A 24,734-nucleotide genomic window follows, 5' to 3' on the forward strand; every position below is an offset into this window, starting at 1 on the left:
GGGGGTGAGCGAGGGAGGATCACCTGGGTAGGGGAGCCCAGGGTTATGCTCAGGGGAATGCCCCAGGTGAGATGCAGTACAAAACCGGAGAAAGGGATGAGGAAGACGAGGTCCTCGAAGCTTTTATGAGCTGTATCAACTCAACCTCCCTTCCACCCAATGAACCTCCTTTTAGAGAATCCACCATTCCCTCCGCATCTGGTAAATCCATTAGACACCCTGTTGCACTTAGAAACCACATTCCCCAGAATCCCTGTTTCCTACCTGAATGCTCCCAGTCATCATTCTTCACTTCGCTCTTATTATTCTTTCCTGAAACCCCAGTATACTGCATTAACAACACACTACCATTCCCACAATCCCTCCTATCTCATATTCAGGTCACAATAAAAACTCTGGTCATTTTCGTTCATTCCACAACCTCTACCAATCTCACTCTTCTGAATTTACCCAAACCCCTAGGATGAAAACTATAATTCCAGACATGTCCCAATACAAGGGTCTGGCAGATTGACCAGAATCACACATACATGACGGCCCTTTATCTTCCCCACAGGGATAAAAGGTGGAGCATGAGAGCACAGGATGAGCAGGGCAGACCGCACGGCGTGAGAGCTAACTTAGCACAGCAGTTCAAAAGGAGGAGAAAGACGGTGCATACCAAGAGGGTGATAAGGAGAGAAGTGACCATGCCCTTTCCGACCAAGGCACATGAAACCTCTCCAGAAGGAATCGTAAGACTGCTAAAAATAGCCAGTGTGTGTTGCAGCAGATGTCAACAGTACACAAGACCCTCTTCCGCTGATTAGCAAGCTGCGGAGAGGCGCTTGTCTCTGCGGTACCAACCTTTACTCCAATGGCAAAGAAAGCAAGCAGTTCACCACAGCCGGTGAGTCGAGAGGAGAGTAGACAAGAAACCGTACTGTATTGAATGAAGAATAGCAAACAGCTAATATGAACTGTGGAAGGCTTAAAGAGCTACTGATGAAAAGCAGGGAAACCCAGCAACAGAGGAATTCAGCACCATATGGGTGCTCACGCATGGAACTCTGGGCAATTAACCGGTGGTAGAAACTATCGTAACCAGAGCCTTGGGAAAAGGCAAAAAGAGGTCAAAGTGGTCATACAGGGGCCTTGTAAAATCCTCTGTACCGTTGAGTCTTTGACCGACAGATGATTGTGAAGCAAAGGGAAATTAATCCCGCTTGGTGAAAGTAGTACATGAACAGTGTGTTGCAAAGGTTGGTAAGAGTGTAGCCGGGGAAGGGATGCCGATAAAAGGGGGCGAAGTGTAAAGTCCCAAAATACAGTATGTTGACAAGAGTGAACGCGACCGAGGGATGTCTACAGTGAACTGTTTAGCAAAAGTTGGCAAGAGTGAACCCGGCAGAGGGATGATAACAGAAAGGGGTGAGGCTTGAGGTAGCTATGGACAGTGTATTGACAGGAGTGAACCCAACCGAGGGATGTCCACAGTGAACTGTTTGCAAAAGTTGGCAAGAGTGAATCCGGAAGAAGGAGGCCATCAAAAAGGGGCGAAGCATAATGAATAGTTTAAAAAGATATTAAGTTTTGTGAATGCAAGAAGTATGGTAAGACCAGGGGAAGTGGATTGTCCCCCTTGGCATTGGGATCCAAGCCCGGCAGAGAGATTTTTTAAGAAAGGCCCGAGCCCGATCGAGGGAAGCCTAGGTGTCCGAGCCTGACCGATGGAGATCCGGGGGTGAAAAGTCATCACCCAAAGTCATTTGGAAAGGAACTTTTGTTTTTTTGTTTTGTTGAATACATCAGGCCATCGAATGCAAGAGACTTTTTTTGAAAAGAGACTTAGCCATCGAAGTACCTGATAGCTGGAACAGAACTGTCGGCTTGTGCTGGGAAAGCTTGAGTGTGTGTTGTGCTCAGGAGATCCACCTTGTCCCATGCTGAAAACATGGGGAACGGAAGACCCCTGGCAATCACATCCTGACTTATTATTTGTTAACACTTCTTTTTTTATTGAAAACCCTATCCCACACTCTTTCTGTAATTAGTTGTAAGGATTTAGCAATATTTTTGTTTAGTATAGGCCTTTTACTTTGACAAGACGCCACATGGACCGCCTTATTTTTAATTTGATGGTCGAAGCTTGCTCCCATCTTACATTTAGGTTAGGGGTTTTTCCACCCTGCATTTACAGTTTAATAAAGACCCTTGAACTGTGATCACTTGTGTCTGTCTTTACTGTTGCCAGCATGAGTTCCTTACAACCTCCAGTGCAAAATCTTCCCTTTTCGTACACCCTGTCCCAACCACAACTTCTTTTAAGAGAGCAAGACCACACACTCTTGTTAATAGGGCTTTTAAAAGCGTTAAAATGGATTGAATAATTTTAGGTATTACTACTCTTTCCTTCTCTCTCTCTGTTTTATTATATGTTTTGTGATGAATGAGAGGTGATTATCCCGAACACCCTGGCTTGGGACCCTTCTCATGTGTCCAGGGAAAGGCAGACCATTCCTGATCCTGACCCTGGGGGTGATGTTCTGCGGGAGGATCACATGAGAGGGGATTCAGGTCAGGAGAATTGGGAGAACCCTCTAAATAACTTCCATAGAGACCCAGCAGTATTTATGGCATATTGTAAAATGGAGACTTTTAATACAAAAAGAAACCAGAACACTGGGGACACCATGTCCCCCAATGCCATAACTACGGGGACAAGGAAGATGGACTCGGAGGTGCAGAACTGCATTATGCAGTCTAATGGTCCTAATGACCCACACCTGACTAAGAATTATGAATATTTGAAGCCCCCTCAGGTGCAGGACATAAGAACAAGGAGGTGGAGAAGAAGAAGAAGTTGCCAGCCCCAGCTGCAGCAGCAGGAGTGGAGAAGCCAAAACGTTTGAGCCGCAAATGTATTTGAAGCAGATGTCGGTCCTGAGAGGGCCTTCAAGGCTGCAAATCGAAAGTGCAGAATTTGCACAGTGGGAAGCAGTGTTTTGAAAGGCTTTTCCCATGGCGAGAGAGCCTCTACTAGTTTCATGCCTCGTCCTGGTGGCCGGCGAGCACCAGAGTGCACTTGGAGCGAGATGAGCTCCTTTCTGAATGGAATGGGCCACGGGATTATGACCGAAGGCGTTGGCCGTTCAAAAAGCTTCAGAATTGGCTGTGTCAGCGGACCGAGTGGACCTTTATGAAGGAACCGGTGAGTTTACCTTTATTAGGTCATCCCCAATGCTCTGTAGCCGGCCGCTTACTGCTAATCATTATTTTGAACACCCAACTATCATATTTGATTTATAATAACTTTAAAAAAGGACAAGAAAGGAAAGGTTACAATTATTATTGCCCAAGCCAAGAATATTGCCAAAGCAGAGAAAGAGCAATATTGAAACAAAATAGAAACACACACTAGCAAAGTAAAGAGGGAGCAATATTGAAGTAAAAATATATCTCACAAAGTAAAGAAGAGGCAATACTTCAGAAACTATAAACAACATTATCAAAAGAAAGAGAGGACAATATCACAAGCAATTGTAACCGTTATTACAAGAGTGAAGAAGAGGCAATAGTTAAGCAAGATACCAACAAGCGCAGCCTAATCCAAAGAGGGGCAAGTATCAAGAGACCTTGTCAACAGTTACTTAATGTGACAGCGAGAACTAAGAATTGGCAGGAGAGAAGCACACATTGCCAAAGTAAAGAGGGGGCAATATTGAAGGAAAAATATAACTCGCATTTACAAAGTAAAGAAGAGGCAATAATTCAGAGAGACTATAACCAACATTAGAACCCTCGGTGGGGGAGTCAGCCAATCAGATGGTTAGGAACGCAGACCTTAACCACCAGTACAAGCGCACGTTCCAAGCCACATGACGGCCTGATTCCCTGTCACCATATTCCACCCACCCGCCATCCAATTTTTTATTTATTTTTTCACCCCCACTCCCCTGCCCTTACCTTACTTCGGGGGCAGCGAGTACCGCTGCTGCTTCTGCTCCTTTCCTTCATCTCCCGTAGGCCACCATTGAAAGGGAAGAGGGGCTTCGTACGGGGCTCCCTTTCCATGGCAGCCATCTTTGGCCGATAACTTGGGCTGCCGGGCAGTTACCCCCCATTCAAGCCCACATTATTACAAGAGTGATGAAGAGGCAATAGTTAAGCAAGATACCAACAAGCATTGCCCAAGCCAAAGAAGGGCAAGTATCAAGAGACCTTGTCAACAGTTACTTAATGTGAAAATGGGAAAGCCATCCTACTGATAGTTATCAAGGAGGAGAGGAACAAAACCTGTCTTACATGTGGCACATACATTTGAGGGCTGGTCATATTATGAGTTGGGGGTAAATTGGAGTTTTACCTTCAGCAAAAAGCTGGAGATAAAAATGTCCACTTACTGCCAGTTTTTGATGCTATTAAAGCCAGCGGAATTGCCGAATGGGGAATAGACAATGACTGCACAACCGCTACTAGTGATCTGGCACTAATAGTGCCAGACCAAGTAGAATTAACGCTATTTGTGCTGGTGATATCCCGGCGGTATTACTGCCGGGATACTGCCAGACTCCTGATGAGCCCCAAAGACTTTTTTAAAAGTTTGAAGAAACCATTACCACAGTCTGTTTAGTAGAGTTACGAGCTGTTATCCCGGCAGGCGAGTATACCAGGAAAGGCATTTCTAGAGGTAGTCCTGGCAGGTTAGTGAACCAGGAAGAAGATATTGTAGTACGGCATTGTGGTTGAAAGTTATGAAAGAAGGAACGTGGCAAGGCCACTAATGTGTTTGATGAACTCTGGAAAAATTATCCCGACAGACTTTGTTGTTGATCAAGATGAATTGTGAATATGTTATTTTCTCAATTGAAATATTAACTCCAAGCGTAAAGACAAAGGTCCTCATTAAGAGTATGGTGGCAAAAGGTCAAACTGGCGGTAGCTCTGTTAATGCCAATTTTGCCACTACACCAAATTATAAGGTCAGGCCTGGAGGGGAGGATTTACCCCAGCAAAATCTTGGAGGTAAATTCTGCCACTGACTGCCGAAAAATCACCAAAATCGGCGCAATTACTGCTGCAGAATTTGCACCAAAAAGGCCCATTGAGTCCAATGGGCTAAAAAATAACGGGAATTACAGCGCCACCACCAGTTTGAATCCAGCGGTAACTCCGCCGGACCAAGTGGTGGTAATGGTAATTCAGTCAGGCAGTATTCTGGTGGATTTTCTGCCGGGATATCGCCCAACTCGTAAGGAGGCCCAAAGATCTTTTGGTTTTGTGGAAATGTTGTCAAAGGCCAAGTGACACACTTTTGAAGTGAGAAGAACTTGGCACTGCATTTGAAGCAGAACTTGTCTACTAAAAAGGAACGTTCTTATTTCAATCTTTGAACTGAAAAATCCTGCTTGCTTTTAAACCTGGGGAAGGGAATCCGACCCAGTTTACAAGGATACCTGATTATAACGTTTATGTTTAAGCATACTTGTTATTTTGTTAAACCTGAAGTGCTTGATGAGTTTGATGCATGTATAAGTGTGAGGGACAGATTCCTTCCGTTAAGAGTATTTTCCTTTAGTCTTAGTTGGATGGGCGGGACTTCCACTTTAGGTTAGGGATAGTGTGGCATTTATCTAACACTTTTAATTTAATAATTGTGAAAACCTTTATCAAGATATCCGCCTCACATATGGGGTCAGAGTAGAATTTGAGTCAAATGATGAAAATTGGGGAATCCTTAAATTTGAGAAGCTTAGTAAAATAGCCTCTGCTCCTATTATTGCTACTGAACAGTCTATAGGATTTGATATCTATAGAAGCAGAGAGGAGTAAATTCACCCAGGAGACAGAGCATTAATCTTGATTCCTCCCACCAGTACTTATATCAGACTTTCCTCTAAGTCGGGCCTAGCTTGGCGTTGCTTGGCGCTACGGCTTAGATGTATTTGCAGGAGTAATTGATCCTGACTACAGGTGGGTATCAACATTTTCATACAAAATAATGGGAAGAAATCATATCAAGTTAAAGCTGGAGAAAGAATAGCTCAAGGAATATTGGAAAAGGCTCACTTTCCAAAACCAAGATAAGTAAAACATATTGATCAATCTCAAAGAAGAACTCAGGGTTTTGGTGAAGCAGATATACAGTCTTCTGTGGAATCCATAATGAAGCCTAATATTGAATATTGATGAAGAGATTATCTTGACTTGACTTTTGCTCAAAGGAATGATCCTATGTTAGCAGAACCTTGTATTCAAGTAATATCTGAGGATAAAGGAGAAGAAAAGACAAAACCATTTATTTTTCTAAAGTCTGGACTGATATATAGAGGAGATATGGGGCCAGCAGGTACACCCAGGTCACAAACTGTAATACCCAAATGCCACAAAAATATTGTTTTATAAATGGCTCACTCTAGTTTAACTGGAAGTCATTTAGGAACTGCAAAAACTCAGGCTCAAATTGTAAATAGATTCTATTGGCCGGGAATGTATGCTGACATAAAAATGTCATCAGCACATGTGTCCTATGTCAGAACATCAGTTCTCATGTTGTGGAGGTGTGAGAGAGTTAAGATCTTTTGGTGTGATGTGGTTGATAGGATTGATCAGGTTTGGGACATTATCTTTCCAAGGAACCCATCTACAATTATTCTGCAATTACCGAGCACTGATTATAAAATTGATTGGGAGACATCGTGTTGGATTACTAAGGTTTTGTTGGTAGCTACTAAACAGATATTGAAAGACTGGAAGGCGAGGAAGAAACCTTTAGTGGAGGACTGGATTTTTGATGTACAAGTTATTTCTACTTACGAAAAGACTATGGGCCTCATTACACGGTAGGCGGTAACCATGGCGCTATTAGCGCCATGGTTGCCGCCAGTATTTTACCGTGTCCGCCTTGGTGGATGGCGGAATTACCGCCCTACTCCAAGGTGAGCGGGGGCGGTAATTCCCCATTCACCAAGGCACTTCCCCATTCCCATTTTTGCCCCCATAGGGCATAATGGGAATGGGGAAGGCGCTAATTACGGTACCGCAAATTACGGTACCGTAATTAGCTCCAAGGTACCTTTGCGGCACCCTACTTTAACGGCTGGTAAAACCAGCCGTTAAGGTCGGGTCCCGCAAAGGGAACTCGTAGTAAGGCGGTAAGGGTTTACCGGTACCGGTGCCCTTACCGGTACCGGTAAATCCTTACCGCCTAACGTGTAATGAGGCCCTATGTTTTGTAAGCTGCACAAAGAAACATGTTATGATGAACAATGGGTGAATTTCACTTAACTTTATGGGTGAATTTTGTTTAATTCAGAGAAATTTATAAGAATTGTATCTAGTCTAAGAAATATGTTGGGGGGGTGGGTGTTTGTGTTTTGTTCTATGGGGTCTTTTGTGGTTGTGAATGTGGGGTCGTTAATTGCAATTATTTTGTGGATTATATTGTATTGTGGTGGGGTTATTGAATTTGATAGACATGTGATTGTTTTTCTTTGATTGAAATTTCTTATAAGAGACTCTTACTGATATGTTAGCAACTTAGTTGTTATTTCTTTGTATGTACTATGTCCTCTATTGATGAAAATGAAAATAAAGACTGAAAAAAAAAAGAAAATCAGTTCTCAAATTCCTCCTGCAGTCCCAATACAACCCTTACGTATTATAGATATTCCCTTTTCACAGATAGGGATGGATAAAGTAAGCCCTCTAGAAACCTCAAAGCTAGGAAATATTATAAGTTACTCACCATTGTGACTAACGTACGCCTAGTCCATAGTTCCCTTTCCTCCATACTGCATTGGCGTACCTCGCTAGGGACCGGAAACAGAACCGTTTTCACCAGAAAAAAATCTTCTTCCCCTTTAAATTTAGAGGCGTGTGGAGGCGCGGCCCTGGGAGTATGCGAACCCCTGACCCCGCCCACCGGCGCCACTCCTCATTCCCCTTTGATGCGTCAACAATATTACCATTGCCTAATGACAGCAGTTTTAGGGGGAGGACGGTGGGACTTATGGAGGAAAGGGGACAATGGACTTGGAGTACGTTAGTCATTACGCTAGGTAACTTTTAATTATTCCTACATCCCATCCCCTTTCCTCCACACTGCATGGGTGATTACAACTGAATGTAGCCCTAGGGTGGACAGATGAACCCCAAAGAAAACAAGTTCCTTAAAACTGCCTGCCCAAATACCGTGTCTGACCTGGAGCTGGTATCCAAACAGTAGTGCTTGCAGAAAGCCGAAGGCCTAGCCCATGTAGCCGCCCTGCTGATAAACTGCCACAGGACGTGCCTCTAAAAAGCCGCAGCAGTAGCTTTGGCTCTGATAGCGTGGGCATGCATATTTGCCAGGAGCGGTTTGTGCTGCCCCTCATAGGCCTCCTTGATGACCGCCACCATCCATCTTGCTATGGAGGCTTTGGAAGCCTGATAGCCTGGCCTTGACCCACCAAAGGTGACAGAGAGTTTATGATTTGCAGAAGCTTTTAGTTCTGTCCAGGTAAAATTTTAGAGCGTGCCTGACGTCCAGACAGTGCAGGACCCTCTGAGCATCATCCTTAGGGTCTGGGAAGAAAGTGGGTATCTCCTCATTCAGGTGGAAGGAGGAGACCACCTTTGATAAGAATGCGGGGTGCGTTCTAAGCACCACCTTGTCCTTATGGAAAGTAGCATAAGGCTCTGAAGCCACCAGTGCCTGGATCTCACTACCCTGCGTGCAGATGTACGTCCCACCAGTAGGGCTGTCTTAAGAGTGACTAGCTTACACGGCCTGCCCAGCGCCGTCAACTTAAGTGCAGGGGCAGAGGCCCCCCCGCATAATTTGCTCCCTGTGCAACAGAAAGCGGCGCAGGCCCCACACTCCACCAGCCTAGCCCACCAGTAATTTGCCCCAAGATCCGAACCAGCAGAGAGGGAGTCGCACTAAGGCCCACACAATAGAGGAAGCTGCAGAGACTATCTGAACTACCGGAGGTAGCACCCATTATTAAGAAACCTATAACTGCACACAACCTGCAGTGCAAACATGGCCCCTGCCCCTAGGGTAGGCGGAGAGAAAGTGCAGGACATTGCCTGTCTCCTGGCGCTCATCTACCACATTGCCAAGCAAGGGGAGACACGGATCACAGGCCCCTACATCCTACCTACCACCAGGAGGTAGGATGTAGACAACTCTGAGCACCAAAGCCCCGGAACTCCATTGCAAGGATCTGAGAGAACACCCTAGTCCCTCTAGGCAGGGTTGCCCACAATTGACATATCCAGAAACATATACCTCAGCTAGGATCCCCCCCCTACATTGCGCTCCATACCATCCCCCCTGTGGTGCAGAAGATCGAGGAACTAACACACAGGCATGATGGGAGGATCAAAAAATAAGAAGTGGGGACCCATGGATGCATTTGCTAATACCACCAAGCTGGAACCCGATCTCGATCCAGCACCTCTCCCCAAGAGCTCCACATCAGACTCATCAGAACAAAACATGATCCCCTACATGGCAGCGATGGAGAGAGGGTTTGCGGCAATCAACACTAAACTAGACGACATAGGCGATAACATCACGTCCATCCGAGCAGATATCAGGAAGGTTAATTCCAGAGTCGCTGAGGCCTAGGACAGGGTCTCCACCCTCGAAGACACGTCTGTCGCACAGAGCAAAACCAAAGAACAGATCCAAAAAGATATCAAAACCATCCAAAGCAAATGTGAGGACCTAGAATCCCACTCACGCTGCAACAACATAAGGGTGGTTCGGGCGGCGGAGCGCAAAATTAACACCTCCATGGAACACTTCCTCGAGGATATACTCCACTCCATGTTCCCGGAGGCACAGTTTTTGAAACAATTTCTGGTCGAAAGAGCACACAGGGCACTTAGCCCTCCGCCTAAACCAGGAGCTCCACCCCGAACAATTATAGTAAGAATACTTAACTACCGAGATTGCAATCTCATCCTCCGGCTGGCACATGAACAAGCTCCTCTGGCCTACGACTCTAGCCGCATCCACATATATCCAGACTTTTCATCTGGGGTCCAGGCAGTGAGGCACTCCTTTGACACAGTAAAGAAGGCACTTAGGGAAAGGAAAATAACATGCGCAATGCTATTTCCAGCCAAGCTGCGCATACAACACGCCAGCAGGACACAATTCTTTGAGACACCTGAAGAGCCCATGTCATACCTGGAACAACACATTCCAGCAGTGCAGAATGGAACCTGAAGTCAGAAATCCATACAACCAAACATCAAATCGGAAACAGAACGACAGTGCACCAATACGATAGACTAATACAGCCATGACTCCGGAGAGGGAAGCGGGCCATCCAGCCCCCCTCACTTTGCAAAGTTGCATATGGTTCACAGGGATACACCGCCCGATTGGGGGGATGGTGAGGGTGGGGGGGTTCAGACGAGTTACAGACCTGTTGCCCGGATAGAACTGGATCCTTGATGAAACACATACTTGCACCCATGAATGAAAATAAAGGATCCAGACGGGTGGGAAGTTCCTACAGTTACCTGTTTTTTTTTATAAAGTGAAAATACTGGCACCAATAGAGGGGAAATAAAGATGTTGCAAAACCTCAAGTGCAAGAGCTATAAAAACAGCTATAACTATGACTCAACAAATGAACAAAGGTACTGGACTCCTGCCTTGGAATGTCAGGGGCCTGATCAACCCGATCAAAGCCAGAAAAATCCAAGCATATGCTAATAGACATAAGATCGAGATTCTCCTACTACAGGAGACCCATGCCACTGAACGAATTACTGGCTCACTGTTCCACTCCTGGGGTCCACAAACATATGCGACGGATTACTCGTCACAATCGAGGGGAGTGCTAACTGTAATCCACTGCAGACTCAGACTCGTATTGTCTAAAACCAGAGTAGATACTGAAGGCATATATGTAAAAATATGGGTATCAATGCAGGGGCAAAATGTAATTATCATAAATACTTATGGTGCCAACATAGACTCTCCAGAATTTTACCAGCAAATAACTACATTAATAATGGCAACAGATGAAGCGAGAGTGATATGGGGAGGTGATTTCAACACTATTCCTGACCCTTCACAAGACAGGACATCCACAGCCCAACGGGCGGACTCAAAGGCTGCATTAACCATCAAACAAGCCATGACCATGCTGCCACTCTCAGATGTATGGAGGGAATTGCACCACCTCACCAGAGACTACACATTTCATTCATACGTACACGAGTCGCGCTCCTGTATTGACTACTGGCTCTGCTCCGCGGACTGCATCCCAGACACGAGAGAATGCACAATACTGCCCCAAACATTGTCAGACCACTCCCCGATGGTCCTGGAGATCCAGATAGGCGTACCCATACAGGCCCACCGCACATGGAGAATACCCCCGGATCTCCTACGAGATGACTTGTTACTAGAACTACGGATCGACATGTAGGACTTCTTTGAACGCAATCAGGAATCAGTCAGTTCACACTCCATGGTCTGGGAGGCCTTCAAAGTGTGGCTGAGGGGACACCTGATCTCCAAAGTCCATAGCACACTGAAAAAAATACGAATCCAACTTTGCCAAACTGAGGAATACATCAAGGAAACGGAGAAGACATACACAGAGTCGCCAGGTCCACGAACCCTAGCCACGGTACACGATGCCCTAGCTGAATTTGCGACCCTGGCAGAACAAGAGCTCTGGTATATGACACACCTACCAAAGCCAGAAGAAATGGGGAAGGAAACAATTCTGGTAGGATGCTAAGCAACCTAATAAAATCTGAATACGGACACCGACAGATCACCAGCATAACGGACAGAATGGGTGTGACACACGTGGACCATCTGAGGGTGAACGAGGATTTCCAGAGGTTCTACATAGAGCTCTACACGAACTCGGAACAAGTTTCAACGGAAGAGTTGCAACAATACCTCAACTCCTTCCCTCTTCCCACACTGGCCCCAGACGAGGGAGCCAACATTGACCTCCCCCTGAACCTGGAAAATGTAAAACAAGCAAACAAGGACATCAGGGTGGGTAAAGTGCCTGGGTCGGACGGTATACCCGCAGATCTCTACAAGACCCTCACCGAGGAACTCGCTCCAAGACTGCTGGAGGTATGGGAGGAGTCCATGGAGAGGGGAACTCTGCTGGCATCAATGAGAGAAGCCATTATCACTGTCCTATTGAAAACTCTTAAACCTCCTCAAGATCCCTCCTCATATAGACCACTATACCTAATCAATGTGGACACCAAAATCTTTGCCAAAGCCATAGCTAATAAACTGAACCCATATTTGTCCAAATGAGTACACCCGGACCAATCCGGTTTCATACCAGGCCGATCCACTGCTCTAAACCTGTGGACATTTTTCGCCGTTGCCTCCCAGATGAACCCTCAAGCGAAGACAGTGGCGGTTACACTAGACGCGGAGAAAGCGCTCAACTCTATATTGTGGAAGTTCATGCACACCATACTACAAAAAATGAGCTTTGGCTTAGAATTTCTCTGATCCATAAAGTTGCTGTACTGTAATCCCACTGCCAGAGTAAGGACCAATGAGACGCTGTCACCCAGCTTCGATCTACAAAGGGGCACCAGACAAGGCTGTCCCCTCTCCCTTCTAATTTTTGCATTAACAATTGAAGGAATGGCAGCATACCTTCGTTTCAGACACTCCTGGAGAGGGATCCGAATCATGGGGACACCCCAGTTCGTTTCCCTCTATGCCGACGACACTATGTTATACCTCAGAAATCCTGATACTAATCTATCACCCATCATGCGTGACATTGAAGTCTTCACAAAATACTCTGGATACAGGATAAACCAGGCTAAATCGTAAATAATACCTATGTCCAGCTCTACAATCAGATCCGCAACCATGGAGGGCTTCGGTGGTCCCCCACCAGCACACGATATCTGGGCATTATAATGGCAACAGATAAGCATACCCTGTACACCAACAACTATCCGCCGTTCTTGACACAGCTGGAATACAAGCTCAACTCATGGGTTAAGCGGCCGCTGTCCTTGTACGGACGCATATCCTTGCTCAAAATGGTGGTGGTGCCAAAGCTATTATACCTGTTCAGTGGCAACCCAATATGGCCAGGCAGTAAATTCTTTGATACACTACAAAATATGGTGTCCAGTTTTGTCTGGGGAGGAGGCACCCCCAGACTAAGTTGGCCAAAGCTATGCAATAGTTATAACACCAGGGGGCTGGCGGCCCCTGACTTTCTCCTATATTATTACTCCGCACATGCATACTTTGCCAAATACTGGAATAATACCGCAGAGCAATTCGTACATATACGTGCTGAAGAGTTTGCAGCATCTCCCCTGAATCTGCGGAGTATGATATTCGCTAGGGTCACAGAGGAGAAAGTACTGGCAGATCTGCTATCTTCAACAGTGCGAGCATGGTCATGGATACTCAGAGTAGGATGTGATACTCCGTACTGGCCGCACCTACCGCTGTGGCACTACCCTGCACTTGAACCCACTATGGACCGTACCATACAAAGAAGATGGGACCCAGAAAAAGAGGCCAAAATCGGAGATCTTTTTCCTGAGGGGCGATTTCTTACTGCCGCAGAAATCCAAAATAGAACGGGCCCTGGTCCATTTACAATCCTACAATATCAACGCATGAAAGCAGCCTGCAGGAAGAAATGGCCATCCTTCCAGAATGCATCCCCTATACATAAATTCTTATCGGACATTCTGACACAAGAAGGATTCACCAGCAATGTCTTCACAATGTACAAAGTAATACAACACTCCATCCAAAAATGAGATGAAAAGCAAGTGGGAGAGAGATCTGAACACGACGATCAACAAAGAGCAGTGGCTTAACTACTGCAGATACACCAAATCCATCTCATTCTGTGCTAACTTTAGGCTTATACTGCTAGTAATCCTAAACCACCTACACATTACTCCAAGCAAGATCTCCAAATTTGACCCCGCTAAACAAGCCGTATGCCCCAAGTGCGGCGCAGCTGCTGCAAATGCGATCCACATGTATTGGGAATGTCCGCCAATTAGGCGCTTCTGGGATGAGATAGCAGAAACCATGAGCGACATACTGAACATGCATATCATGGCCACGCCGTTGAAATACTTACTGGGGACATTGGAAAGGCCTCCACAAAGACCCGCAGACAGTGGGAGGGGCAGTGGTCAAATGAAACATCCCTAGGAAATGGAAATCCAAAACCCCCCCACCCACACACGGAAACTGGCTCAGAGACCTCATAAACGTTCAAGACAGCGAAGAATCTTACATCCGAGGTATTCAAACCACTTCCAGACCCAAAGACATTTGGGGCCCCCTCAGGGAATACCTACAAATCACAGCAGACCCTTCCGATGAATGAACTGTCTAGAAAGAAATTCAAAATGCTGTCTAGCGTCTATCCCTCTCACCCTTCCTTCTCTCCCTTAATATTCAAGTAACGTAATGTAGACTATGCATGCCTGAATGACTTACCCATGTCGTGAATCCCCAATGTTAATTGTGATACTCTTTTTATTGTAAGATGCCATCATTACATAGAGTTTATTAAAAAAAAAAGGGTGACTAGCTTGATGTCCACGGATTCCATGGGTTCGAATGGCTTATGAGCCAAGGCAACCAAGACCAGGTTAACGTCCCACACTAGGTGTGGCTTCTTGATAGGCGGGTAGAGCCTGGTGAGGCCTGCCAGATGTCTCAACCACCGGATTAGAGGAATAGAAAACCCCCTCCTCCGAGTTCTGGTAGGCTCTGCTGCCAAATAGGTTCGACATGTGTCCACCTGCACCCCTGAATGTGCGAGGTGTGCAGAGAAGGATAGGACGTCATCCAGACTGCAGGTCAATGAATCAACCTCCTTTGATAAAACCCAGTCGCAGAACCTAGTCCACTTGCTTTAGTACTGGCTTCTGGTAGCATCGCTCCTAGCGCCTTGTATAATGTCTAGGTTAGCCTGAGACAGATGTAGATGTCATAGTGTGATCTGTTTAGAAACCACGCTTCAAGGGCTAGTTTCTGTGTGGCATGGTGGATGGCTGTGCCCTCCTGCTGTGAGAATAGGTGAGCTGGACCCAGCAGAAGGTGCACCGGGGCCTGTTCCGACAAGCTGAGTAGTTCCGAGAACCATAGCCTCGTGGGCCACCATGGAGCTATCAGGGTGACCCGGAGGAGCCGGGACTCCCTGATCTTGCAGATTACACTGAACCAGGGGAGTGGGAGGGAAGGCATACACGTTCATGTTGTCCCATTGTATATGCATCGCTTTGCCCAGAGAGCCCTAACCCTGAACCTGCCAGGATGCAAACTGGGGCACCTCCTGTTGGACCAGGTGGCAAAGAGGTCCACCTGAGGATGACCCCATCTCTTGAAGATCCCCTGAAAGACGTGTTCATTCAACTCCCATTCGTAGTTGTCCATACCCAGTCTGCTGAGCCTGTCCACCTCCAGGTTGGACTCCCCGGGAGGTGAAATGCCCTCAGGTGCATGTTGTTCTCCAGAGCACACTCCCAAATGTTGGCTGCTTGTTGATGTAACCCATACTGGTGGAGTTGTCTGTTTGGATGAGGATCATCTTGCCACTGAACAAAGGCTTTGAGAGCAAGCCAGATCACCTTGAGCTCTATCCAACTGATATGGGCCTTCTGTTACGGAAGAGACCAAACTCCATGGACACCGTGGTTGTCCAGGGTGGCCCCCCATCCCTCCAAGGAAGAGTTTGTGGCGATGGTAACCTGCAATGCCGGTTGCCCGAAGGATCTGCCGATCCTCAGGTTGCTCTCTGTGCTCCACCAGACAAGGTCCTGGTGGAGAAAGGGAGGGATGCTGACAAGTTCCGCCTGGGAATTTCCTACTGACTCAATGAGGCTGCAAAGTGCAGTTGCAATTGTCTCATTTTGAGCCTTGTATATGGCACATCCAGTAAGCATGCCGCCATGATACCCAAGAGGTGTTGGTACCACCATGCTGAGGTCGCCTCTCTGCTGAGAAAATGACCCGTGGCCTTCTTGATGGCCGTGATCCTGTCGTCTGAGGGAAAACCTCAAAGAGCTGGAATCCCAGATGAGGCCCAGGAACGTTAGATTCTGTGTAGGCTCCAGCTGTGACTTCTTGAGATTGATGGAAAATCCCAATTCGTGTAGCGTATTCATGAGGGCGGAGGAGGTGTGCTAGACCGTACCCGAAGATCTCGCCCTGACAAGCCAGTCCTCTCAATATGGATAGACATGGCGACCCTGGGCCCTGAGAAGTCTGGTAAAGACCCTGGGGGCTAAATTGAGGTCAAAGGTGAGATATGAAACATGTTTTTTCTTTGGAAGCAGCTGGCATAAAAATGCATTGCAAATCACCCCTTTGTACTGTTGGTGAATCTGAATCTATTGGAGTTTTGCATGTGTGTCTTAAACGAACAGAATGCACACTGCACAGCTTTTATTACCAAACTGTTATGAAAAATGTTCTGTAAAATGGACCTCTTTAACACATTTTTTTTAAATCTCCATGGCAAAACGTCCCCAAATGTAATGATGCCAAACCAGAGAGAAATGTTTATGCCCATTCACTTCCAAAATTCACAAGTATCAATGCTCAGAGTCCATAATGCTCTTTCTTCCATACACGTGGAGTTCTGTCTCTTCCCCTGCGTGGGGATGACATCTTATGGGACGAGGTGTCTACATGATGAGCCGCAGCCTCCAGGAGATCCTGGGCCAAGACCCTGGCATTGGAAAGGCCTCCTTTGAAGTCCTCCAGCTTCTTGACCGGGATGTGCTCCTCAAACTCCGTCAGACCTTTCCACATCCGCATGTTAGCTCCCGCCAATATCAATTCGGCGTTGGCCTGCCGAAGCTGCAAGGCCGAGTTGGCGAAGATTTTCCTCCCGAGGGAGTCGAGGAGCTTGTCCTCCTTACCAAGAACCTGAGTAGCCGTCGTGGAAGAGGATGCTGCAGGCCTGGACTGCAAAGTGGCCGCAGCCAACACCGTAGAGGAGGGAGGCGGACAAGACGACAGAGCCACCTCTTCCGAACAATGCAGCCTGTACCTCGCATCAATCTTTTTATTGACAAAAAGTCCCGAGTATGTCTTTTCCCAGACTCTTCGGACCTCGGGCAGAACGTCCTTCTGCAGGAACAGGCCGGTACGCTCCAAGGGAGACAGGGTGAACGCCCCAGAAAGCACGCCCTCCTGCGGAGCGGGTGCCTCGGGCACCGGAACATCTAAGAAACTCATCATGTTCAGTACCCGGTCATGAAAGGATCGCCTTGAGGGTCATCTGACAGGTCAAGATCCTGCCGAGCCGTGTCAGGCACTGCCTTGTCCACTGGGGACAATGGAGGCAAAGGTGGGAGAGCAGGGGGGGGGGCACCACGGGCAAGGGAGACGCCGGCGGAACCACCTGAGGAACAGGTGGAGCCGGAGGCGCCGGTGGACATATCTCCTTGAAAAGCCCCTTGAAATATTCCCTCATGGGGTCGGTGCGCATAAGCGCTTGAAATTTACCGAAAAAGGCATCCTCAGGAGATTGTTTCGGGACCTGAGGAGGCCTCTTATGAGGTGGACAAGTCCAGGGACATAATGGGGAAGGGTGCCACACCGGGCCCTCCACCGACGTATCCACAAAAATCAAAGGAGCCGCCCCCGCGGGCAACGAAACGTTGTGCGTAAGAGGCATCCGGGCATTCCAATCATAAACCGGCCGGTAAGGATGCGCACAAGGGACCTTAGGTTCACCCAAGAGACCGAGCCCTACACCAGAAGCCGATGGCGTAGTTGTAGGGGTAGCACCTAAAATGGCCGCCGTACTTGTGGCGGGAACGGGCGCCATTTTGTCCTCATCTGAGGGGAACTGCGGCACGTGAGGAAGTGAGGCAGGGGCCCCCGTCGATGGATCAGGGGTCTTAATCTTAGCCTTAACATAAGGAACCTCGGCCGAGCCGGTACAATGAGGCCTGGAATGTTTTTGTGACATACCAACCACCAACTGAGCTTTCGAAGGAAGGACCTCGGCACTGCCGGTAAAAGAGAACTTTGCCTCTTTGCCCCTCAACAGATCTGGTGTCACCACAAGAGCAGGAACGGTGTGCTTTCACCGACAAAGCCTTGAACGGCCTCTCAGAACTGTTGGTAGCTTTAGCCTCTGTACGAGGGACCTCGGACCCAGGTCCGGTAGCAGCCTTTTCTGTGCGGGCCTCGAACATACAACAATAACTACAAGCCCAGCCAAGGCCTCGGGGCGCACCCCGGTTTTGTTTTTGAGGGAAGCCGACAGAGAGGCCTCAGAGCGAACTCCGGTACCCCACGACTCAGTAGAACTGGGTCTACAAACAGCCCCCACAGGAGGGGCCTCGGAGCGTACTCCGGTGTTCACAGGCCCCTTATGGAGACCCTCTGAGAAAACTCTGGTAGAATTATTAGGCCCAACGGGCACCTCAGGGCGAACCCTGGTATCAGAGCGATCAACGGCCCTCCCGGACCGAGAGGAACGCGGGAAGGTAGCCCCCGGTCGGGGTGCCCTGAAAAGTAAAGAACTTAACGGGCGATTTTTCTTCTCGTCGATGAACGCCTGAAAATGCGACGATGGAGTTCGTCAGAACACCTCCTCCCACCGCTCCAACCGACGCTGAAGTGCCCGGACCGAAAGGGAGTCACAGTAAAAACAGGAGTCCCAACGGTTACCCGGACCCAAACACTCTAAACAAAGAGGATGGGGAACCGCCCTCGCGAAGCGACGGTGACACGATGAACAATCTGGAAAGTCTAATTTGAAAGACATAGACAGACTAGTAAACGAACGCTAGCGAGAGCCAGAGAGGAAAAAAGGGAAGAAAATCTTCCGAAGATGCAAGTGCGTCCGGCCCCGATCGAGCGGAGAGAAAAGGACTGAGGGGCGATGTGCGGGGCGGAGCCAAGGTGGGCGGGGTTACGGCCGCGTGCCGGGCCCCACGCAGGAAAGAGAGGAGAGACATTTTTGAAAAAAATGTGGATGCTTTTTACAAAGTGCTCCGGTCCCGTCCCATAGGACGGAGAGATGTCCCACAAGTATGGAGGAAAGGGGACGGGACGTAGGAGTATAATCATTTGAAAAGGCACAGTAGTCAGCTATTGGGCATAACTAAATATCCACACGTCTTACATAAGAAATGTCATTCGACGTTTGGGGAAGCATATATATCATTCAGGTTTATTTATTTGTGTTTGATATTATGCCAAAGCATGTAACTTTGAAGCCACTGCCAAGCACCTGGTTCCAATCAAATTTGGTTTCCAGATCCACATGGATCGGGTGGGAGCTGCTTGTAGACCTAGTTGAAAGTTGTTAAGTAGGAGTATCAGCAAGAAACAACAAGTGTACAGTACATTGCGGCATCATGTGTCTGTTGTGAGGCTAGATATGTTTGTTATCAAGTGTTATTATCAGAAAATCATGCCACTAATTGCAACTCAAAAGCTAGAATGTAAACGCCTCATGGGTGTTTCATAAAGGGCATGGTGTTTGGTTCTATTTTAATAAACGGGCTGAGTGAGAAAGCTGCTATGTTTTACCATGTTTTACCCGCTTGAATCACCACTGGAAAATAGTGAAACGGAAAACCAGGGGACAAGGTAGGTATGCAGTGTGGGGCAGTTTATGTACAAAAACAATTTGGACATGTATCAAAATAATTACAGAGCAATACAAATCCAGATATAGAAAATGTACCCATGTAAATTTTCTCGGTTGATTCTGACAGACGGTGACTGGTCTCACAAATACCTTGTATTATAAATGATTAACCATAATAAGGCTGAAGTAAACTATGATGTCAAGGAAACATAGTCGAATGGACATTGTTTTAAATAAAAAAATATGAACTTAAGGTGAAGTGCTTTGAATTTGGATTGGTGAGTGATGCTCTAGTCCCAAAAAAATGCAAAAAAGAAATAAAAGACATTATTTCCCTGCAGAATTTCCCATCAACCCCAAAAGACCACTGAAAGATCAACTCTGGACTCACCCGCATTGCTTCCTCTAAAGCAGGTAAGGCTTCCTCCAAGTCCTTTTGTGCATTGTCAGCCAATGCTTTGCATTTTATCTCTTCGGCTCCTATTTTCTCACTGTAAGCTGTCACTGACTGCGGGAGAAATAAGGAGTCAAATAAAGAAGGGTGCTAAAATGAGAAAAGGCATTCTTCCTCAATTTGCTGCTAATGAGTATTCACCAAGGAAAAAGAAAGAAAGTGATGCATACTGTACAACAGTAGTCATAAAAATGACTTGGATATTGCAAATGAGAAGGCCCACACAGAGAAAAAGATGCAGAAAAAGATGGAAAGTAAGAAGTAGAGCAATTCAAGGTGGAAAGAATAAAAAGAGAGAACATGAAAGGAAACATGAAGAGAAAAATGTAGTGAAAATGGACAGAGGGAATTGAGAAACTGGGAGCTACAGTAATGATATATTAGCTCCTTACAGAATATCACTCATGGATCAACCTGTTCCAACATTGCTATAGTGTGACTTAGAGAAACAGTGGTACCATATCATGGTAACAAAAAAAAAGGTCTCCAAACTTGTTGAAAAGAATTGCCCAGCATAAGAAGCTTACATTAACTACATTTTTGTGAATTGCCAAAGAATGATGACTCTGTAGCCACATTTGAATGTGAAGTATCATCCTTTAGCTAAATCTCAGAGGCATTTGAAGAAATTACTTACCAGTAATGCTCTTTCTATGGATTCTTCTCCTACTGATTCCTCGTCTTGATAGATTATCCCCTCAGTACATGCTGCTTGGAAAAATTCAACAAGGGGCTTAGTGTGGTTTGACCTCTCCTCAACCTCTACGCGCCTCCACCGCGCCACTCCTCGACTTCAACATGATGTTGGCAACCATACTTAAGGCGTGCACTACACCCTCACACCTCAGTTACCCACCTTTTTTCATTGGTGCTCAGTATTCGCGGGAAAGATGATTTACAGGGAAAACAAAGACACGAAAAAGAAAGATCTATATTCATCTCTTCCCCACTAATTTTTTTGTGAGGAACAGACAGATAACTCCAAGAACTATCAAATTAACAGGAGAATTTTGTGATTGCCTTTTTTTTAATTAAAAAAAACGATTCCCCAACAGCACTGGACCACCTATTCTTCCATTATCGCTCGCCCAGAAAAGAAGCATGAGGAAAACAAATATGTCAGCTATCGCAACAATAGCTTCTAAAGAGAGTCAGGTATGCTTTCCAGACAAATATACCTCAACAGCAGATTGGGAAGAGTTCTGTCAGAAAATGATAGACCTTTTTTGAAGGTGGCCCCCTTCAAGTGCCTCAAAAGAGCCGAAGAAGGCTAACGATACCACAACGCTTCCTAATGGCGGCAGTAAGCTGTCAAAGGCTCCGACTCGCACACCCAAAAGTCTGGGTCAGAAGCCTCTCAAGTGGCACCGACCATGTCGCCCACAACAGAATCTTCGAAACCAAAGGCTTCCACATCTTCTCTTTTGAAGGTTTCAGCGCACAGGTCTTCATCATTGAAGCCATCGACATATCCGATTCATCTTCGGCTTTTAAACCATTATCGAAGAAATACTTTTTAAAGTCTTTTGGATCCATTTTTGAGGTGGAGAAATTGGCTGAAGACGTTATATCCTTCGGGTACAAACGCTTTGGCATGCACAATGTCCCTGAGGAACTCATATCTAAGGAATCCAAAATTAAGGACTTGGATACTTGCCTTAAAGAAGCCAGTGGGTGAGACAGTTCTCCACAAGTGGATTTTGGTTCACCTACTACTGCCTCCAAGGTCCCAGCTTACCTGTCATGTGGAAATTGGTTATGTACCTGTAACGACTGGAGGGAGGTATCTGTATTTCTGCCCCCTATACAGTTAGGATAGAGACACCCCAGACAAGATTCTCTATATGGTAACTATGGACGAGCAACCAAGGCTGAGACTCAAGGGAGGTGATGTAGGCTGGTTCTTTGGTACAGTGAATCCCCTAGCTCCCAACAATGGAATATCCACACACTTATGTTAGGTGATAACACAATCCTTGTATTACTGCCATAAAGGATAAACAGTCAGATAGCTATATAGAAATAAATAAGTCTCACTTTGTACTAGAAATCTAAACAGGTAACTTAACATATAATTACGGTTCTATGTGGAACCACTGTTATCTTTAAATTCAATTGTAATGCTCCAACTGTTATTAAAAATCATTTAAGGAAAAGTTAAGGGGTACTTTATCTTTTTTATTACAGCCCAGTCCAAATATGTTCATTAATAGTCTGCTTCTCTTTCTATACATCCAATTACCCCAAAGAACCTGGGAAGCCACAGGAGAACAGGATCCCTGACAAATCTCGGACTGTTGGATGAATCCTGAGGATGGAAGATGCTCTTCCACGTCACAGTACCTTGGGAGGCAAACTGGTGGAGTTCCTTGGCTTTACTCAACGAGACTCCCGAGGATGAACCCCCTTTGGAAGGAGTCGCTGGGATGTCAGTGTCGAAAAGAAGAAGGGAACCAAGCAGTGTTGGTAAGGTAACAATGCCAGACCTTTGCAGTAGTCTACGGTGTCGGGTTACAATGGAGGCTGTCGATGTCCCATAAAGGTGAAACTGGCTGTTAGACCTTGCCAAGGTCTGGCTGAAGAAGATAAAACCTTGGTGGCCTTGGATGATTTTCGGTGACAACAGGTGGAGTGCAGAAGTAGGTGTTAGATTTCAGGATTTCACGATTTACCACCTTTTGTTTCTTCGGTGCTGCAGCTGCAACGCAGCCATCAGGATGGCTTCTGGTGACCTGGACACGACTACTGCACTGGACTGCGGACCCTCAACAAGTCCAGACACCCAGAACATCATCTTCGTATTCTGATGGCAGGATACCCACAGGCAGCGACCCTGGACCTTCTCTGGCGTGGACAAGTTGACAGATCTGGCAGGGATGCCCCTTGAAAGATTCTTCAATGATTCTGAACTTTCGCAGCTCTGGGTGTTAGGAAGTAATATGCCAGGGTACCCCCTCTTCTGGGCGATACTCAGCAGCTTGGCTTCCAGCGGTCACAAACACTCCTCCGGACCCTAGGAAACAGAGATGAACTTCTCGGCTTTAAGATGTTCAGGCACTCCTCTTCTGGACCCACAAAGATCGCGTCTATAGACACCAGGCACACAGGACTGGCTTCCAGGACACTTTGGGTGAAGAGCAGCAGATGCACGAAGTTCCCAAGTAGCTATGGGAAGATGTCACTTATCCAGGTCCTCTCCGGTTCAGTCCTTGAATCAACACAGCAGCTTTTGGATCGAATGAAGAGATGCAGCTGCAGACTTCTTGCTCCAGCTGTATTTCAGGATGCAAGCTTAAAATTACTTCAGCTTCTGCTTCAGGGTTCTTGTGTCAGCTTATGACTTCAGTTTCAACTACACGCTTCTGACAAGGAGGTGAGTGTGAGGCCTCCTGGTATACAAAACACTCCACATTCACTCAGGCTGAGACAGGCTCGGTCAGCCAATCACACACAAGTGCATTCATACAGGCAGCACCCAATCAGGCTCACAGGCATTCAGGCAATTCACCATAAACTAGACACCCACAACACAGCCTTTCAGTGCATTACACTGCATTCATTCCAGTTTCAGTGTGGGTTGGCTCAGACATTGTGTCACACAACCAAAACCAGATATCCACAACACAGAATGCATATTGACTACTCACTCCATTCATGAAGGCTCTAACCCAAGGGTGTGCACACAACAAGCTCTCCCTGGGAAGGCTCCAGCCAGTCTGGCAGGAGGCAGCCCCAGTGCCACATATGGTCCGTCCACCCAACAGCCATTCAGGGGAAAGGAACAGAGCTAGGGATTCTCAGGAGTTTGAGAAACAAGTGGGTAAGGCAAATGAAACCAGGAGGCCACCAGTAGACATCTTGCCTTTGTGTAGAAATCCACTGATTCCTATGGCACGGCGTCAGTATCACAAAAATGAAGGATGCCCAGAGCCACTGCCAAGTCAGCATGTAGCTGCCACCAGCCCATACCCTGCTCTGTGGGCCAAACACATGTTACCAAAAACATACACTATGGGTACAGGGTTGTACCCCTACCCATGGGTGCCCTAATGGTATCCCATAGGTCTTTGTCCACCATGAACAAAATTAAGAGCTGCACTGACAGGGGTCTAGACTGGATTCCACTTGGCAGAAAATAAGCACAACACAGTTTACAGAGGTATAGGACAAGGAAACCCTATTTTTTAAACGTTTTTTTATTGTTATACAATTTTAAAAAACCTTTAACAAATCCAATCACATTAATATTCCGGTACACACAAGAAATTTCATATATTTCGTCTATAAAAAAGGTATAAATGTATATTTGCTAGAAACACATAGCTAAACACGATTCATAAAAAAACTATAATAACAGGAACTTTATCAACTCAACATACTACACCTAAATCAGATTCATAACACTAACAATTAATTCCAATTTCAGAGCTTTTAAAAAACCTGTACGTGCCAGAACCAAAAAAGTGGTTCAGCCAGCTAAACAGAATTGCATAAAAGCGTCACATGAAATTGCAGTTAACGTTGGTAAAAATCACCTCAAATGTAGTTCTTGAAAACCCTGACGATTAATAGAGGATGTTATTAAATATTCCAGGATTTCGACAGAATTAGAATAACCACAAAACCTACAGGAACCTTGATCAATCAATGTCATACTAAAACGAATCAATGTATCTTTGGTGAGT

General features: G+C 46.4%; 1 protein-coding gene across 1 annotated transcript in view; it reads right to left on the bottom strand.

Moving 5' to 3' along the window:
• Positions 1-24,734, bottom strand: part of DNAH2 (dynein axonemal heavy chain 2) — a 3,498,763-nt gene that overhangs the window by 801,856 nt on the left and 2,672,173 nt on the right. The window contains exon 62 of the mRNA XM_069646273.1: positions 19,987-20,103. Within this exon, the coding sequence (XP_069502374.1) occupies positions 19,987-20,103 (117 nt within the window). The remainder of the gene's footprint in view (positions 1-19,986; positions 20,104-24,734) is intronic.

This window comes from Ambystoma mexicanum, chromosome 1p (genome assembly GCF_040938575.1).
Source record: "Ambystoma mexicanum isolate Mex_15411 chromosome 1p, UKY_AmexF1_1, whole genome shotgun sequence".
Lineage (NCBI taxonomy): Eukaryota > Metazoa > Chordata > Amphibia > Caudata > Ambystomatidae > Ambystoma > Ambystoma mexicanum.